Source organism: Falco cherrug, chromosome 8, assembly GCF_023634085.1.
Source record: "Falco cherrug isolate bFalChe1 chromosome 8, bFalChe1.pri, whole genome shotgun sequence".
NCBI lineage: Eukaryota > Metazoa > Chordata > Aves > Falconiformes > Falconidae > Falco > Falco cherrug.
The window spans coordinates 37055250-37072946 of record NC_073704.1 but is presented as its reverse complement, the minus strand read 5'-3'; the positions used below and the strand labels follow the sequence as shown (position 1 = coordinate 37072946).

Sequence of the window (17697 nt, the reverse complement as noted above, 5' to 3'; positions counted from 1 at the left end):
TACAAGCTGTTCGGAGGTCTAAGTTATTTGAGTGTCAAAATGGAAAAAATAACAAAGTTATGGAGATCAGAGCAAGACTGCAATATGATCCTCCCCAGGAAAGGTTTCCAGAAGGACAGCAGCATATTTTACACTAGACTGATTGACAGTGCTAATAAAATGCTTCTCTCCTTTGAGAAAGGTTAAGGTAGCCATTGGGAACATATACAGGGGGAAAAAAAAAAAACCAAACATATACAAGCCACACAGACACATTCTGTATAAGTAACAACTTTATTGTAACTTGATGTGCTGAAATGCAAAAATATTTTCAGCAACAAGGTACAAAAAGTATTTCACCATTAACATCAGCTGATAAAAAAGGCTGGATGGTTTGATACAACTGTTTACATATCTGAATTCTCTTTAATCATTTCCACCCCAAAACAGGTCTAAGTTATTTCACTGGTTTAATTTCTAAAATAGGACTCATTGATCTTAAGCCTTCAAAAACCAGGTTACAAATACAGTGAAGTTCCTTGCAAAACACTTGAAATAGTGAATTCCCTTTACAAACGTAGTCCATTTACTGTAAGCAGAAGCCAGGTTATGAGATTAAGTCAGTATCTTGTTAGCTAAGGAGCTAAACTCTGCACTAAATATGCTATCAACACCAGACAAAGAGGACAGTTAACATTCCACTTGTCAATTACAAAAAAATAAATCAATTAAGCTTAGAAATTTTAACCAACTGTAAAATTCAACAATATTTCAGGTAGCAATACCTCACATTTGCAATTCACTGTCTTTTATGAAACACAGTTTCAAATACTGCACATAGTTTTATTCTCCCAAGGGAGAAATCTTACCACGAGCATTTAAAAGGAACATAATCTCCATGTAGATCTTCTACTGACCTTCTGTGCAAAGGTGAATTTTATACTAAGTACTCAACGTTTAGAAAAACATCAGAACTAGAGTAACTTGTAAAACTAACTTTGTGTCCATGATTATCACATTTTGACATACACTTATTTTGTAACAGCAAATATTTTCACATTTTCACAAAAATATACCATTACTTAACTTGTATCTGTAATGCTTATTTTGTGTGTAGTTTTTACCTCAGTGAAACTGAATTTAGGAAGCAAGAATCAACATGCAAGAGAGCTCACATGGGTAATTTGTAACTTTTCCATCTCAACTGTGTATCAAATAGCATTCTCCTTCACCTTTAAAAATCCCTTTTAAAAAGATCTTGTATCCTGTTAAATCTTCTCTTCATCATTACAACAGTTTCCTAAAAGGCACAATGTGTTCATACTTCTGCATGCAGTAAATGGACTAGGAGATAAGGATTTATTGAAGCATCTTCCACCCAAAGTATCTCCTTAGGAGAGGTTCAAACGGGAAAAAAAAATAAGATATATATATAATACATAGTAGCATTTTAACAGCAAATTTGAGTCCTTATTTTTAGAAAGTCAAAGTCATTCTTGACAAAAAACACCACACAGTCATACACACGCGCACGCACACACAGGACACATGCAGGGTTCTCCCCAGAGAAGTATGGAAGCGGTGGTTCACACGTATCTGAGGGAGTAGTGTTGGCAAGCCAAAACATGGCACCTTCATACATTATATTCCTAATCTGTATAGAAAACTAAGAAACCCCCGCTAAGATTTCAGCCTGAAAAAAAACCTGTCCGTTGTATGAGATAGTCTTATATCTGCTGCACTTAGAACTGGCAACTGAGGTTTAAAGGGCAAGCTCTTGAGATGTGGAGAATAAAAAAAGCTACTGAATCCAAAGGAGAAGGTTGCAATTACCAGCTATCCCGTTCCAGTGAGAACACTGCATGTAGTTATTAAAGAATAGAAGCAGTGAATAAATTAGTGCACTCACTTAAGAATATGGCAACCATTTTACCTTTTTCTTAAGAGCTGACAAACCTTGAAAACATACATAATAAATAAAATCAAATCTAAACAAATCAATTGTCATTCTTGTTGGGTTGGTGGGGTTTTTTTCCTGTTAATGCATGGTATACACTGCCTGACTTGAGAAGTGGACACTCTATGATGAAGACAATAGTACAGCACAGTGTCTGACATTTTTTGGTACAAAGTGTGCTATTAAGCTTCTAAAAGAAAAGTTTTCATGGAAGTCTAAGCTTTCCATTTGACTACTGTATGTTGTTACTTTAGAACAAGCTGAACTGGACAATCATTACAGCATTAAATATTCAAGTCACTTCGTATGTCAGAGCTGCAAGTTTTACCAGTGATAAGTATGAGGATATATAGTTCTAACGCATTACACAGTGCAGCAAAAACATCACTATTTTGGAGGGAACAATTATCTTTACATCTTATTGTGAAGAATGCTTACGAGACCTTATTTTAGATAAATATTTAAAAATTGATAAAAGGATAAATCTTTGTAAATATATAATTTGATGCCTTACATACTATTAAAGTTTCTGATTTTACACTTTATCCATCAAAGATTTAGTTAGAAGGTAAGAAGAAAATGCACATTTAGAGGTTACTTTATTCTTCAAACTTGGACCGGGCGTTTTTTCCAATTTATCTTTGCTAATGGTTTACTAGATGCCAAAGTATAAAACTATACACTCTTTCCTCTAAAAATTTTGTTCAGCGCAAATTTAGGTGAATCTTAATGAAATGAGGATGGAGATAGATTTTTAAGATGGTAAATCTGAAATTCTTCCTCTCTCCTCCCTGCATAACTCCTTTTAATAGAGAAACTAAAACCCTTATGCAAATATGTTTATAAATTAGGTGAGATCTCCTCCCATTCCCCACTGCTAAACCCAAGTCTTCCCAGAAAAGAAATATAGCATATTATCACTATTACAGTAAACTCAATGCAATAACTCAGGAAACATTTAGAGTGTGCACTACTGCAGAATTTTCCTCCCAATTGTAAACAAAGCTATCAAACACTGAGGATGTTGATATTAAAGCTAAGATTTATATAATAAGGAACTGGCCCATGACAAGCAGTTTACAAATGTTTCATCCTTTTCACATTATGCAGAATTTCAATACCATCCACAATGCTAGCACAATAACTGAAATGCAAGACTGAGCAAGTCTCTGCTTGCAAATACCATCTGACATTTTGGGGAAATATTCCTCTTGATGTGCACGTAACCTCCTTAGGTGTTAATGGAAGCTGTGCACATCCGTCAAGATGGGAAAAAAATCCCTTCAAAACTTTACCATTCACATGCCTTTTTCAAATAAGCGAAAAATATTCTGTTAGTTAAATATGAAAGCTTGCAATAGCCACCTTCAATTGAGTCTTAAAAAGACATGCCTTTCTTTCTAACAAAACTAAATCCCATGTGGCTGTGGGCATCTTAAAATGTATCTAAAAAGTTAAGCCACAATTACCTGTACCTCATTATCATCAAAAGCAAAATATATATGTACCACACAACATACAAAAGTTACACGTTAAAAGTGCATATTCAGAATCCATTTGGCCCATTTCTTCAATTTACATTTGGTCATTCTATGCATCCTTTACTTTTCTATGAAACCATACACGTGGGATATATTTTTTCCATACACAACACTATTCTGTTTTCACATTGAACTCTTTACCTCTCGGTCAGTTCTGCATTAAATGTAAACTAATGATGGACCGTAAAGAAACACAAGCAAGAGGTTTATTCTGTGTTTCTTTTTACCATTTGGACAGCTTTGACACACACACAATAAGCATTACAAACTGTAATGAAAATACATTTTTGGGCCAAACCATTGCATATTTGCCCCCACAATGAAAAATAAATTATGTTCAAAGCAGTATATTGCCATAAATAGCCTATAGGCATCTGCTGAAGGTAAACAGGCTCTCCCTATATTTAGCACTTGTCTAGGGTACATGATGTGCCTCTGGTTCAAGTGCTTCTAATGAGAGGCTAGTTAAAACCTTCCAGTTAGCACAGGACCAAACTATAATCATTTTCTTTTCTTCTGAAAATAATGGAAGATCCCTTTCAAAAATTAATCTTCAGTTATCAACTTTACTGCATTATGGAGCTAGTGCAATCCTGCAGAGCCTAGTCAAAAAGACAAGGCACATTTAAAAATAATAATAAAAAAATCAAGATACATTAAACTATATGGACTAGAGAGTCATTGAAGATAATTTAAGGCCTTTCAGTGAATTAGAGTAATCAGTCTAATTTAAAGCTGAGGATTAAACCATAAATTATCCATCTGAAAAGCAAACAATAGGCTTTTTCAGCTTCTGTTCTGTGGACAAGGATAACAAAAACTCTTGTTATGGTTTGTGAAAACACCTCTGGACATGGAGGAGTAGAGTCAATTCAATTTCTCTAAAGTTCATGGAAGATTTCATGACTGTTTTAGCCGTTTGCGTGGAATGCCAAACTGTGGACACTGTGCAGATGCTAGTGCGCGAAAGGCCTCTGCTACTAAGTGAGGGTGGGAGTGGATCATGGACTTCCAACCTGCTGTTTCCATTATGTCTGTTGCTTGGCTGAAAACAGAAGTATTAAGAATGGTCACACAATTTTACAAACCAAATGCACAAATGCACAGTGGAGAAGAGCAGGCAAGGCAGATCTACTGCAGAAGAGCAGTTGAGCACTATCAGACACTAGGCTTTATGAATGCCAGTAAAATTGCCATTCAAAGGCAGCAAATTGCAATTTGGTTATATTAATATCATCACATGTAGGACACAGGGTACTTACTCTGCTCTACTCTGTACCAGCAAGACCTCAGGTAGCAAATAGTGTCCAATACTGGGCACCGTGTAAAGATAACTGCCTTGAAATTGCTCAGGAAAACCAATAAAAATAAGAGGGAAATTAGAAGCGAGGTCTAGTGCAGAGACAAAAGGCAAGGGAAGACACGGTAACCTCATTACCTAGAAGGGCATGCTCAGTTTGGGGAGAGAGAAGGATGATAAGATGAATCAGCTGAAACTGCAGCAAAAATGATGTAGTTCATGCACTAGAAAAGCCACAAAGACAGATTAGCTGGCTAACTACAGAACCCTTTACTGGGAGCTCGCAGTTACAGTACCAGTAGAGCATACTTGAGAACATTTACTCTTTCTTCAGTACAAGATAACGGACTACATTTAGAATGGCTTTCAATGGCCACTGTTGATTTTGAACTAACACAGAAGGAACAACAGATTTCAGCAAGTAGAACACTGACATCCAGGTGATTAAAAACTATGTATTTACTTTCTTATGAAATAATGTAGAATAAAACCATAAAATCCATTCTGTACATGAAGAATATTACACTGGTTGGGATGCATCCCACATTGACACAGGATCAATTTGTAATTTGGAACCAACAGCTTATGCCTCAAGCCCAAGTTTCCACGGCCCTGCAATTTCAAAAGCCTCTCATGAGCACCTTCACACCTTCACACTGCTTCAGGACCACTGTCAAGCATAAAGTTAACAGCTGACCTCTACACTATACGATCTCTAAAAAAACCTTTTGCAGATTTCTAATGCAAGCCTTTAATCTTCTGCTGCAAGTCAGTAAAGGTAAGTGCCTGAAGAAACAAAACCAAAGTTCATACTCCCTGGTGCCCAGAGCCAGTAAATTAAACCAGGCCCTCTCACATTACTTCTTTGGTTTATTGCAGATGCTTTAGCTGAAGTTAAGATGACCAGCATCTTCACTACCAATTACCAAAGGCAGAATTCAGCTCAGTAAATTCCAAATCACTTGAGAAGGAACATGTCAACTAGTTTACATTATTGTGCATTCTGACTTATCTTTTTTAATTTTCCTACTGGCATTTTACTATTTACCTTCCACCACCCACTTCCTTGTCCATGTAATGCTTAATCAATAGGCCTGTGAAGATGTTTCTGGCCTTTTTTTAAAAAAAAAAAAAAAAAAAAAAAAGCGAAACACTAGTATTAACTGGTACAACACAGCTTATAACTTCTCTGGAGATTCTGACCGTAAGTAATAAGTGCTCTGCTATTCTTTTACTGTTCCAGCCTACCACTGGCTATTCTGAAGCTGGCTGTCTTCTATTCCATGATTCACTTGAGCTGTTCTAAACATATGCTGCAATCTGTCCTACAGTCCCACATATTCTCAACCTATTTCCAGTGTAGGCATGAGCACTTACGGACTCAGCCAGATCAGAGGGACCTGACTGACCAGTTGTGTGGCCTCAATACTAGCGCTGGCATGGGGGAAGGTGCACAAACATGTTGCCTAAGGCAAAAAGAGCAACTGCCCTCCTTTCTTTGGAAAGGCTGCAGGCTCAGATTGACCTAAGGAAGTCTGGAAACCACACTGGGGTTGTCACTCCTCCAGCCACAAACCTGGTTAGTCAAGAGAATGGTTTCCTTCATAAAGGTTGCTGACACCACCTCACAGCACTGCTGTGTCCCTAGGAAAGGAAGGAAAGCCAGCTACGGTTACGATCTCACACCGAAGGGCAGTTAACTGTCCCTGTCGTTTAAGGAGGAAGTCACAATCACAACCGGGTTAGCATCTGCTGAAGCCTACTTCCGATCAGTGACTGCCCTCAGCAGTGTGGAAATGAATCAACAGTTCTTAAGATCTGCAGTCTGTTTAGCATTGTTTGCACAGAACATTGTGAGGCAGGGAAACTTACTTGCTATTCCAGTTTTTCCCATCTTTACACCCAAGTTGTCTAAGAACACTGCACCTGTAAGAGAGAACTGTGCTAATATTGAAAAGGTACACAAAGCATAAATACAAATATATTTAGAGTCTCAAATATTACTTGCCTGTTAATAAAGTCTATTGCTTGTGCTTTTAACTGTTCAGCGCTGTGCAAATCTGCGAGGATAAGAATGTCAGCAACATTTTCTACCGAGAGGTTACTACACAGTGCTTCCTCACACATGACCTTCAGCCGTTCCAGTGCATACTGATAAAAGAAAAAACTACACTAATCATTCTTCAAACTCGTTCTTTCTACCGTTATCTCTACAGCTTAACACAGTTCCAGTCATGAAAATGCTTGGTGCCTCCCACACTTAACAAACTGCTTCCAAACAGGTAATTCAAAATTCAATATGCTGCACTGATGAGTCCTCAAAGGGTAAGAAATGCATTAGGTTTGACACAAACTGAGCAAATGCTTACTAAGAGAACTTTTAATAAAACAACAAAACCAACTTATTCAGAAGTTTTCTTTTTCCTTCAGTTTGGTAAGGGAAAAAAGAGCAAGGAACAGACATGGGCTCTTTATCAAAATCATCATTAGATGGGGTTACATCTCTAAGCAAGAGACAAGAAATTATACAATGGAAAGTATTTGTTAAACTGTCCAAGGGAAAATACATTAGCCTGTTTGAAACTACCTTGTTCCAAGTTTAGCCCCATCCCCATCTGAATTTCTTAATTTCTTCCATACCCTTGACACAGCCTACCAGAAAACTGAGTAATTGCATTCCCACATTATATTTGCGTGAATAAACTGTGCTTTCTTGAGGCATGCCATGGTCTGAACAGGTTTCATTCAGCTGTATACATTTCTACTGAGATCTTACTCATCCCATTTAGTTTAGCATCTTTCAGATACAGTTTTCAAGTCCAAAAAGAATTTCAGCCACATAAGTGGCATATATTCAAATTGCCAGTCACACGTTTGTGTTAGCAACTGTTCATGCAACAAAGAAACACCACTTAAGAAAACTCAATTTATTAGGCTAACATCTATCTAGACCTATGCATTTTTACTTCCATTTTATTACTACAGTATTCCTCAGGTTACCTCTACTTACAGTAAATACATATAAATTGCAACAATCTGTACCCACCAGGTAATTCAGCAGTGTAATGCCTTTGGTAATATGCAGAACACTCATTTCTTAGATTATTATTATTTCACATTCAGAACAAATAGCAAAAATTTTCTAGCAGTTTTTTACTGTTACAAAAAGCTACAGGGACCTCCTAGATCACCATTTTTGTTTTCTGGTATTGTGGACAAGCATGCAACTGTACATTATAATATTCTCTACATTTATCAATCATGCCCTAAATAAAGGCCATCATTCATAAAACACCACCATTTCCCCTTCCTGCTTGAGTGTACTGAAACTTAACAAAAGACCATCAGCTTTGGAAGGTGAGATGCTGGCAGTGACAGGTGAAAAGAGTGGTAAGTCAAAGGGCAGCATCAGGTCAAGAGATGATGAAAAAAAAAAAAACAAACACCAAAAAACAGAACACATTAAGCTGCCAGAAAAGAAATAAGTGTTTCTTGAAATTAACTACTGGGATGACTTACACTACCTTAAATGACTTAATTGAGATTGATTATGAGAATAGGCTGGTTTTATCACTAATGTTTTACGGATATGACTGCACAGCCAATGCAGAAATTGCAAAGTTAGTTTAACAAATTGCCACACTCAACTGAGAGTGAAAAAAGTTTCCAATTACACAAACTGAAATTAGTATTTTCCGGATTCTAAACTACTTACGCCTCCTCAGGGAAAGACAACTGTGTGCCCTCTGAGGAAAGTTAACTAAAATTTCTACCCAAGTTTTAAAGCAGTGAAGAATAAAACCAAGGTATGGGTCAAGTTTTTAAAGTGTAAGAAAAACTGTAAATGATGCTATGAAAGGGAATAATCTCACCTTAATTTCTGTGCTGTTATAAGTCCCCTCACCTCAAAAATAGTAAAAAAAATATTTCACAGAGCAACAATTTAAAGAATAGAAAAGAGCCCAATACAGAAGCTATGAAAGATTAGAATTACTATATTTGTAAGGAAGACAAAAAATGTCTGAAGCAGCAGTATTTTAGGGAGCAGAGTTAATTCAAACACTTGTATAAATCCTCTTTAAGAATACGAAGATCTAGAATACATTTCATTTGAGACCAATTTTCCAAATCATATTGCTGATAAAAAAATTTGGATAGTAAGTATAATTAATATCTGAAACTTCTGATCAAGAAATATTTATAAGACTTCTACTGCTAAAGATAAGTCTGTTCTCTCCCATCTTTCTCCATTTCTGATGAGATCTGGTTTTCATATTAATATCAAAATATATATCAAACTGAAAAGATACTTTTATTTTAGAAGAATGTTACAAAGATTAGGTTTGAGAACCGGAGTCCGTTACTTACTTTGTCTGCAGCTGCCAACAAATTGTCAGCCATTTTTTCAAGGTTTGGTGCTTTTCCTGTGTAAATGAATCTCATCATTTCTTTAAAAACTTCAGGGTCTACATCATTTATTTCTACACGATTCTGGTGAAGAAGAATAATCAATAAAAGCCTCTGGTTTAGCTACAACTTTAAAGTGAACATATCAAGTATCATCTGCACGGACACTACGAGCATTTGCCATCCATCATACAAAAATTCTTACACATTTAAGTTAACATTCAACCATATTAAGCAAAAAGTAATCAAAATCAGTAGCTCTTAAAGTCAGGCAGAAATCTGTTGGAAAAGCCTCAACAATAAAAAGTTATTGCTGCTTTTTTTTTCTAGAAATGTCTAATTCTGGACTCTATTGCACAGGCTGTACATAAAACTCAAGGCACAGTTTCAGAAATATTTAAAAGTGGTGCAGAGTTTCCAGCTTGACAATGATGTGTTTGGAACATCACAAGTCAGAGCAGCAGACAAAGTGAGCCATTTTTGGCTTGACTTAAATTGAGTCAACACAGCCTGTTTTGTTCTCAGAATCCAAAAAGCAAACAAAGCAGCACATCTAGCTGACATTGTGTAGCTGAAGACTGTCCTGATAGAACTGTGGTATTGTGTGCTTCATCCATGCTCTAATAGTATTCCCTATAAGCAACTAATGAAGTAGGAAATAATGTCAAAGATATACAAGCAAGCAACAGACTTTTGAACGGAGTACAAAACTCACAGGCTATCTATCAGCCCATGAGATGTAAACGTTCTGGTTCCCTGTCCACTGAACCACATACAGCATTTAGGAGTAGGGCTGCACTACTGAAGCTGTGACACGTCCAAGTTTCTTTCAGTCCAAAAATCTCGATAAAATGCTTCCAATATTCCAATTCTACCTGTGAAAGTTTCCAGACTAGAGAAGTGCAGCGGAGAAAAACACCACGTCAGTGAAACACTGTTGTGCTACAGCACCATATTTCTCTGATTTATTTGTTCACACAAGTGGCACCATTGCAGCCTCCGTAACTAAGTGATGATCACCTACTACAGTCCTTGAGGGAGCTGATCAGTCCCTTGCTTTTTCATGGATTCTGCCTGTAACCAACCCATTTTAGATATTATTCTTCATGAAATACACAAACAACCCCTCATAAAAGCAGAAGCAGCTCTCTGCTGATTAAGTAACTACCCTTCCAGAACACTTATACAGGTCAAGTGCCTGCAGGAACTGTGAATGAGGAGAGCTTCACTGCCTCCGGGCTTAGTTTGAGTCATAATTCACCTATTGTTTGTGTCATAGCTACCATATAAAATGTTTTAATGCACTACAGCAAAATCTTAATCAAGTCAATCAGCTTACGTGAAGGAATAAAAGCACAAAGGGGAAGAGATTACTAGGTCAACTACATCAGTAGCTAATGTTAAAAAAAAAACAACCAACCAACACTGATCTCGGGCAGATAGTACCTGAAAGAACAAATCCTCCCTCCAGAACATCCGTATGGTCAGCCCTATCTGCTTTTTCTACGCAAAGAAACTCCCCCAGAACTCAACAGGAGAGTGTTCAGGAGTAGTACCTCCTCCACTCATGCACCACCATGCAGTACTCATCTTCCTCAACTGGCAATACTTGAAGATCTCTGCAACTTTCCCCTTTTTCATAAGGTACAAATATTTACAGGTAAAGTTTTCTGTCAGGCTTACCTTTTTGCTTTCCTCCATTTCATGCTCAAACATTGCATTAAAAACCGGAGATCGTGCTGTATCAAGAAAGGTAAATATTAAATATAATCAAATTTTAAACTTTTAGCAATTTAAATTACAAAATAATAGCAATACAAAAGTAGAAAGTACCTGCAAGGACAGATTTATGAGCTTTGAATTCTTGTCCTCCTACATAAAAACTGCAATCTGTAAATCTTGTTGTTTCCCAGAGATTCCCTAAATCTTCTGCTAGTCGACATTCAGGTACCTTCAAAGTGTTTGTATTAGACTGTCCTGATATATTTACTGAGTCTTGGACCACGCTTACCTAACAGAAAATCACAGCAAGACAACTCCTTCATAACTGAATGCTAACAATAAATAAATTACAGTACCTATTGCTAGAACTTCAGCAATTCCAAAGCAAAGCAAAAAACAGTAGTTTCTGGCATTAGGCCAGAGCCATAAAAGCAAACTGTAAAGCATTGGTTTAAGTATCATAAAACAAACACAGCTTTACATACAGACTCTAATATTGTGTATTTATCCAACCAAAACAAAAAGAGAGAGCACAATACCACATGCCACCTGACAGAAATGCCAGAGTAAGTAAGTCAAGGACAGATATGGGTTTTGGGATACCAGTGGGATCAAAAAGCAAGTTAATGCTATTTCAGAGATAAATTTAACACTTTAACGTTCTTCGCATGTGTAATTAAAATATATACACTACAAAATCCTAAACAGATCATCAGGATCACAAGGTCACTGAAAATGTGAAGATCCACATAAAGTTTGAATAGTATGATATTTCTAATTTTAATTACAGTAAGTTTATATTTAACGTGCAATGTGATAATGCAAATTAAGTGCAAGTAACATAGTTCCTTCATTATTTCATTTTACTGTGTCCAACTGAGGCAGGAATCACAAGTGATTGTCTTCCAAACGAGATTAAAAGCCATTATTTTAGAAATAATAGCCAATGAAATACAAGATGTAGTAGGTAACTTCAATAATGAAACACATGGTCACAGGATATAATTTTCGTACAGAACTAGTTAAGAAAACTGCAAAATATGCGCATTTGAAGTGAATATACTGCTATTATTTTCCATCAAGTCTTTTACATAAAGACAGTAGCATTCTTTTTTTCATGTATCTTTACATACTAAGTCATTTTAATCAGTACGTTGTGAAAACAGAAGAATCCAGCAAGTTTCACTTCTGCTGTCTGAGATCACATGCCTGAGAATAAAACCTTCATAAGGAAGAGCCATACTACAAGATCTTGATAACTGCATCTCCCAAATACAGAAAATTAGGATTATATATTCAAGAGAAATGCTGACACTGTTAAGATCAGTGCTTTGTTTGATTTCCTGAGGCACAGCATCTGGAATAAATCTGGCATAAAGCAAAAATAGCATAGCTAAGCTTCACAGAAGTTGGAGCACTGCAAACCAAGCTCCAGATCAGAAGAGGGGGACGATCCAATTAAGACAGAAGCTTGGGGATTTGAATCATTGCTTAGTGCCCTGTTTCATCCCATACCCCCTTGTGATTATAATAAAATCCTTTATGTTCTTCCACCTTTTAAGGGGGAAAAATATATATATACCCCAAAGCACTGAAATTTCACTTTCACAGTAAGACTAGCTATTTACAGCACTGAAAAAAAAATCTATAGAGCTGTTGTGTACTCTATTTCACAGTTTTCATACACACAGAGTGATTTCAGGAGATATACACACACACAACAAAGTTTTAGCTTAGCAAAGTTGTCTTCTGTTGCCAACGGAGAACTCTGCTTCTTAAAACTTCACGACCCAAGCTGTCTGCAGAGCAGCCTCTTGTTAGCTACAGGCAGTGCCTAGGAAGTTCATCTACACATTATTTACAAGTACTTAAACTGATCTCTGATGTTCCCAGCTTCTATTTCAGAATGGCTAATATATAGACAGTTGTGCAACACAACCATTTGTTGAGACATCCTTTAAGGATATAAGCCAAGCAAGATTTTAGTTCAAGTCTCCTGCATCTAAGTGGCCTGGCATGTATTGTCTATAGATAATAACGATTTAAAGATTCTGAATACAAACACAGGGGTTTGATATTTCATCTCACTTGTCCTGACAGTAAGCTTAACGAGTAGGTTTTTTATTTAAATCAAGCTGAAATCCAATCAAGTTTATCCTACATACAAACTGAAAACTCATCCTCGGCTAAAAGTGACTGGTTTACGATTGTCTCAACACTTGACACAAATCCTTACACTTCAGGCACCTTAGAGCTGTGTTCATAAAAATCACTCACAAGAGTGAAGGTATTTCTTCACTAAACTGCAGGAATGAAGATGCTAAAACTAACAGCAGTCTAGCCAAGACTTCCAGGTACCCTACAAGGTCTGATTTACTTAGGAATCAATCCAACATGAAGCTTCTGCACAGCATACTCACTCTAGGGGCACAGGTCCTGTTTGCATTGCCTACCCTCACGTGTAAAGGTATATAAAAATCTATAAACTAGAACCTGAACAAGTTGTGTGTGATGACAGTTAACATTGATAACGTCTATCGTTTTCTTGGGTTTGAATCTCTGGTGATCCAATAGTAAAGATGCTGTAAGTGATACCCTAGACTACTCAGCCTAAGCTAAGTAAGAGATCTGTGAAAGTACTCACTAGGAAAAACAATCCTGCAGAGAATTGTCTGTTCTATCAGCAAATGAAAATAATTGCAAGGCTTCAGTAATTTCAAATCATATGGAAAGTGAGAATGAGTGAAAGAGATCAGTTTTCTTAAACAAATAAAAGTACAAAGTTGTATTAAATCAATAGGTCACTTGGTGGTGGCAACATCTGACTTTGCAAGAAGTATTTAACAACCATTCACCTTCCAAGCCAAGAACACATCCAACTGATCTTAAGAACGTTTAGCAACACAGAAGGAGTATCTTTGCTGCCAAGGAAGGCCAAATAATCCTCCTGCAACCCAACAGGGAGAAAAGAAGAGCCAAACAGCACAGTTGGTACTCAGTGACCTTTACTAAATACTTGCTCTATCTGGCAAGTTTAATCAAGCCAAGTGCAATATAGTTTTAAAGAAGTGGTAAGTCAGCCTTCCAAGCAGGGTACAAGTAGGAAGGCAAACACAGAAATTAGAACTTACACTTAAGTTCTATAAGGACAAAAACTTCAGATTTGTCTATAGAAACAGGTCCTTCAGCCAACATCTGTTATTTCTAATGACAGCTGAAGAGCTAGAACACATCCAAATAACAACATTTAAAAAATATGTTTATTTCCAATTTTTTTTTTTTTTGCTTTAGCTTGAAACACGCCAGGAGTTATTTTAACATGTTCACTGTGCACATTCAAATGTTGCACCTCCTTCAGCATTTATAATCAGGGTAGGTCAAACACTTCACAAAAGCCACTCACATTAAAACACGGAGAAGCATTGTAGGGAAACACAGTTATATTTAAAGATTACCATCAAAGCGTAACCAATATTTCTTCTGGAAAATTCAGTATTTGTTCCATTTATTTTTTTAAAAACTTTATCTCTAAGATTAGATAGCGACCTCTTTCCAAAACCAAACAATTTTTAAGTGTTCAGTTACATCAAAGTATTCATTACAAAGAAAACTTAAAATGAGAAAATACTCGAAAGTATCTTTACAGAAGAATAACACACTTGTTACATCTGTTTTTATCATCCAAATAACTGTACTCATAACAAATTTATCATACAGCTAATTTAACTTGTCTAAGTGAAAATAAGATGCACTATACTTGCAATATCTAGTCTCAGGGGCCACATTTCAATTATTCTTCCTACACAGCATAATGACATATAATTAAATTATAATCTTGCCAAAACAATTTTACACGTTTCCTGTAAATACACAGATCAAAGCAAACATAGGAGCAGTTAGAGCATCTATCATCCTCCTAAGTCACTAATCACTTTATGGCACCAAAGATAACCAGTCAATGTATATTTAACATACACTGTACTTAAACTGCAACTTCCTCTGGTTTCCATTTTTAAACACTGAGTAAGCTTTTCTCTGAATTTTAATATGACAATTTAGGTTAGCAATGTAACTGATATAGTAGAAGTGACCCATAATGCACCATCAAGTTACATTTACACCACAGCTCTCAACATCAATTCTCAGTATTAAGCAGTCCTTCTACAGGATACTTGCATTTGTTCAAAAAACAAAATGTTTAACAATTATTATAAAAATGAAGTGTTTAATTTACTGGAAAGGCCTGTTCAATGGTTAAAGATGTCAATTATGATATTATAGGAATACAGACTGACAAATAGGTTTGTTTTTTTTTTAAATTAAGAGAACCAGCATGTAGACATTTCCTTTTGCTTATATATTGAAAAACAATCCTATAATTCCAAATACAACTTCAAATAAAAGTGACCTCAGTAAAACCGTACATGCTGTCTATAAAAGTATCAGCCACCTTTTACTAAGTATTTCTACAGTCAATTCTAATTTAATCTGGCAGATTCATGGAGAAGCCCAACAGTTTATAAATGATCAATTCAGACTTCTTCTACACTACACTTTAGTAACATGTATCCAAAAAACCAAACAAATACAATACAGCCAAAGCAAATATGTACTTTAATATATTTATAGTTTACAGAAGACAATTTTTATAGCATATTACTGCTTGAATCAACATAAACATCTATCTACTAGAGCGGAAAACATTTTATTTGAAAGTTTACTACTTAAGAACCTATACCCACCTCACAAAATAATGTAAGCTTGTCATCTGGTAGAAGACCATTAGCTTCATCTAGTAAAAAATCTCTTCGGATAAATTTCTTAAAACCCCAGTCCTTGCCTTGCACAAATCGATATGCTCTTTGGCTTTCTGATAAAAAAATAGTTATGCACAAATAAAGCAAGTTAAATAAAAATCTTAACACAAAACACCACCTAAAGTCTATATTAAGGCTAAGTGTTTATCAAGAAATGAATCAATTTAACACATTTGGATCATGTGTCACACTCTTAGAAACCCCACAAAATTAAAACTTTTTAAAATGTTGTAATGGTGTTATTTCATAGAACACTTGACAGTAGAGCACAATTTGCAATTCAGACTATATCATCTCCTTAAATGTTATCTTAGGCACTATCCAGCAAGAGAGGAGTTTTTCAGTTGGTGTTTAAGAATGCCAATGTGTCAAAACAGAAATTGTTCACAGGGAAGTACCATTACAATGAGTTTGTCATCACAAATGCATTCTGACAACACTTCTGCAGTTGTCATAATCTGTTTTGACTTCTTCTTGAAACAGAAAATCTTGTTTCACAGGTTGAAATTATTTTGAAATACAGTAAAAGCATTAAAAAAGCAAAACAGAAATAAAAGCTTTCACATAAACTATTTTTTTGGCCATAGAAAGATATTTATATTTACCTTTTAACCATAGTTAGGAGAATTATTTTTTTTTAATCCATCAGATTTGATGTGATCACACAACCCTTTTCTTCCAGCTCTAAGGTTCATAGCCCACAAAGGGTTCTCCAAGGTCGTATTAGTGCAAACACAACTAATTCAGTAAGATTAGCTGTTTTACATGGCAGGTCCACTGAAAGGTGGCCACTTGTTCCACAAACCGAACCACAGTAAAGAGCACCATATACTTTTACATGGAACTAAAACATGGGAAAGAAGTTATTTGGGAATAGCTTTGAGAATGTAAGTAGAATAAATCATACTCTGAATTATGTTTAGAAAGAGTCTTCAAAATGAAGAGAGCAAGAATACTTCTGAAATAAGACTGGAGGGGAGGGCGGGTAATTTCAAGAAGAGTTCTCCAAGATGGAGCTTTCCTTTCATTCCAAAAAAGCTGGGTGAGAAAGATGTCACCATTTCATTTGCTGTATAGATACTTTAGCCCTCTGGAGAGCAAATTAGAAGTTAAAGTCCAAAGTATGTTATAAAAGCCAAGTATTTTTCATTACAGAACATATTAAAAATATCATTCCTTCTACAATGCCCAAGTTAGGCATCAGGAAAGTGTGTTCTCTACACTAGATAAACTGGTAGCATCACTGAAACAGACTTGACCATGCAACACACTCTGTATGTTACATGTAAAATACGTTGTCCTCACTGCCAATAGCTGGAAAAATGATATTCATAAGTTTTTCACTAGAATTAAGCAAAATGTTGTACAGGTGGTTGACTGGGGGTGGGTGGGTTTAACACAATGAACCACCACCCAGGAACGGAGAATGCATGAGGTGTCTCTACCCTTGTCACCTTATTACACTCACATATTCAAACAAAAAAAACGACGCAGAGCACAGAAGCAAAGCTAAAATGCACTTACTGAAGTGCAGCGTGGGCTTTGAGGGCAACAGAACAAATGTAAAATACTGTTCACATTTTTTTAATTTAAAATATATATATATTGTTTAGGGTTTTTTGGCATCTGGATTAGTGTTTTCACATTTTTACCAACTTGCCAAAAACTCACACACCTTAAGAAATAGAATGAAAAATCAAAATCATTTTAAAAAGGTTCAAAAATGTGTTCTCTATATTCAGCCCAATTCTTTATTCTGCAGACTTTGATTTTACTGTATCAGCAACAACCAGTGTGAACGCTCTGAAATTAGGTGATCAGTAGTAATTTCAGTACACAAAACCACAAAAATACAGCAGCATAAAAGCCTACACATATTTTCCTCCTAATAATGTTAAAATGTTAGTTTGTTACCTGTTTTATACACAGCTTCACCACTTGAAGCAGTTGTCTATGCATGAATTATCAATTTAC

General features: G+C 36.0%; 1 protein-coding gene across 1 annotated transcript in view; it reads right to left on the bottom strand.

The window, feature by feature from the left end:
• Positions 1-254: 254 nt before the first annotated feature.
• Positions 255-17697, bottom strand: part of SPOPL (speckle type BTB/POZ protein like) — a 37590-nt gene continuing 20147 nt past the window's right edge. Inside the window, exons 5-11 of the mRNA XM_055718275.1 lie at positions 15649-15776; positions 11018-11195; positions 10868-10923; positions 9146-9268; positions 6786-6928; positions 6650-6703; positions 255-4522 (exon numbers count right to left, since the gene is read on the bottom strand). Coding sequence (XP_055574250.1) covers positions 4378-4522; positions 6650-6703; positions 6786-6928; positions 9146-9268; positions 10868-10923; positions 11018-11195; positions 15649-15776 — 827 coding nt within the window. The 3' untranslated portion in view covers positions 255-4377. The remainder of the gene's footprint in view (positions 4523-6649; positions 6704-6785; positions 6929-9145; positions 9269-10867; positions 10924-11017; positions 11196-15648; positions 15777-17697) is intronic.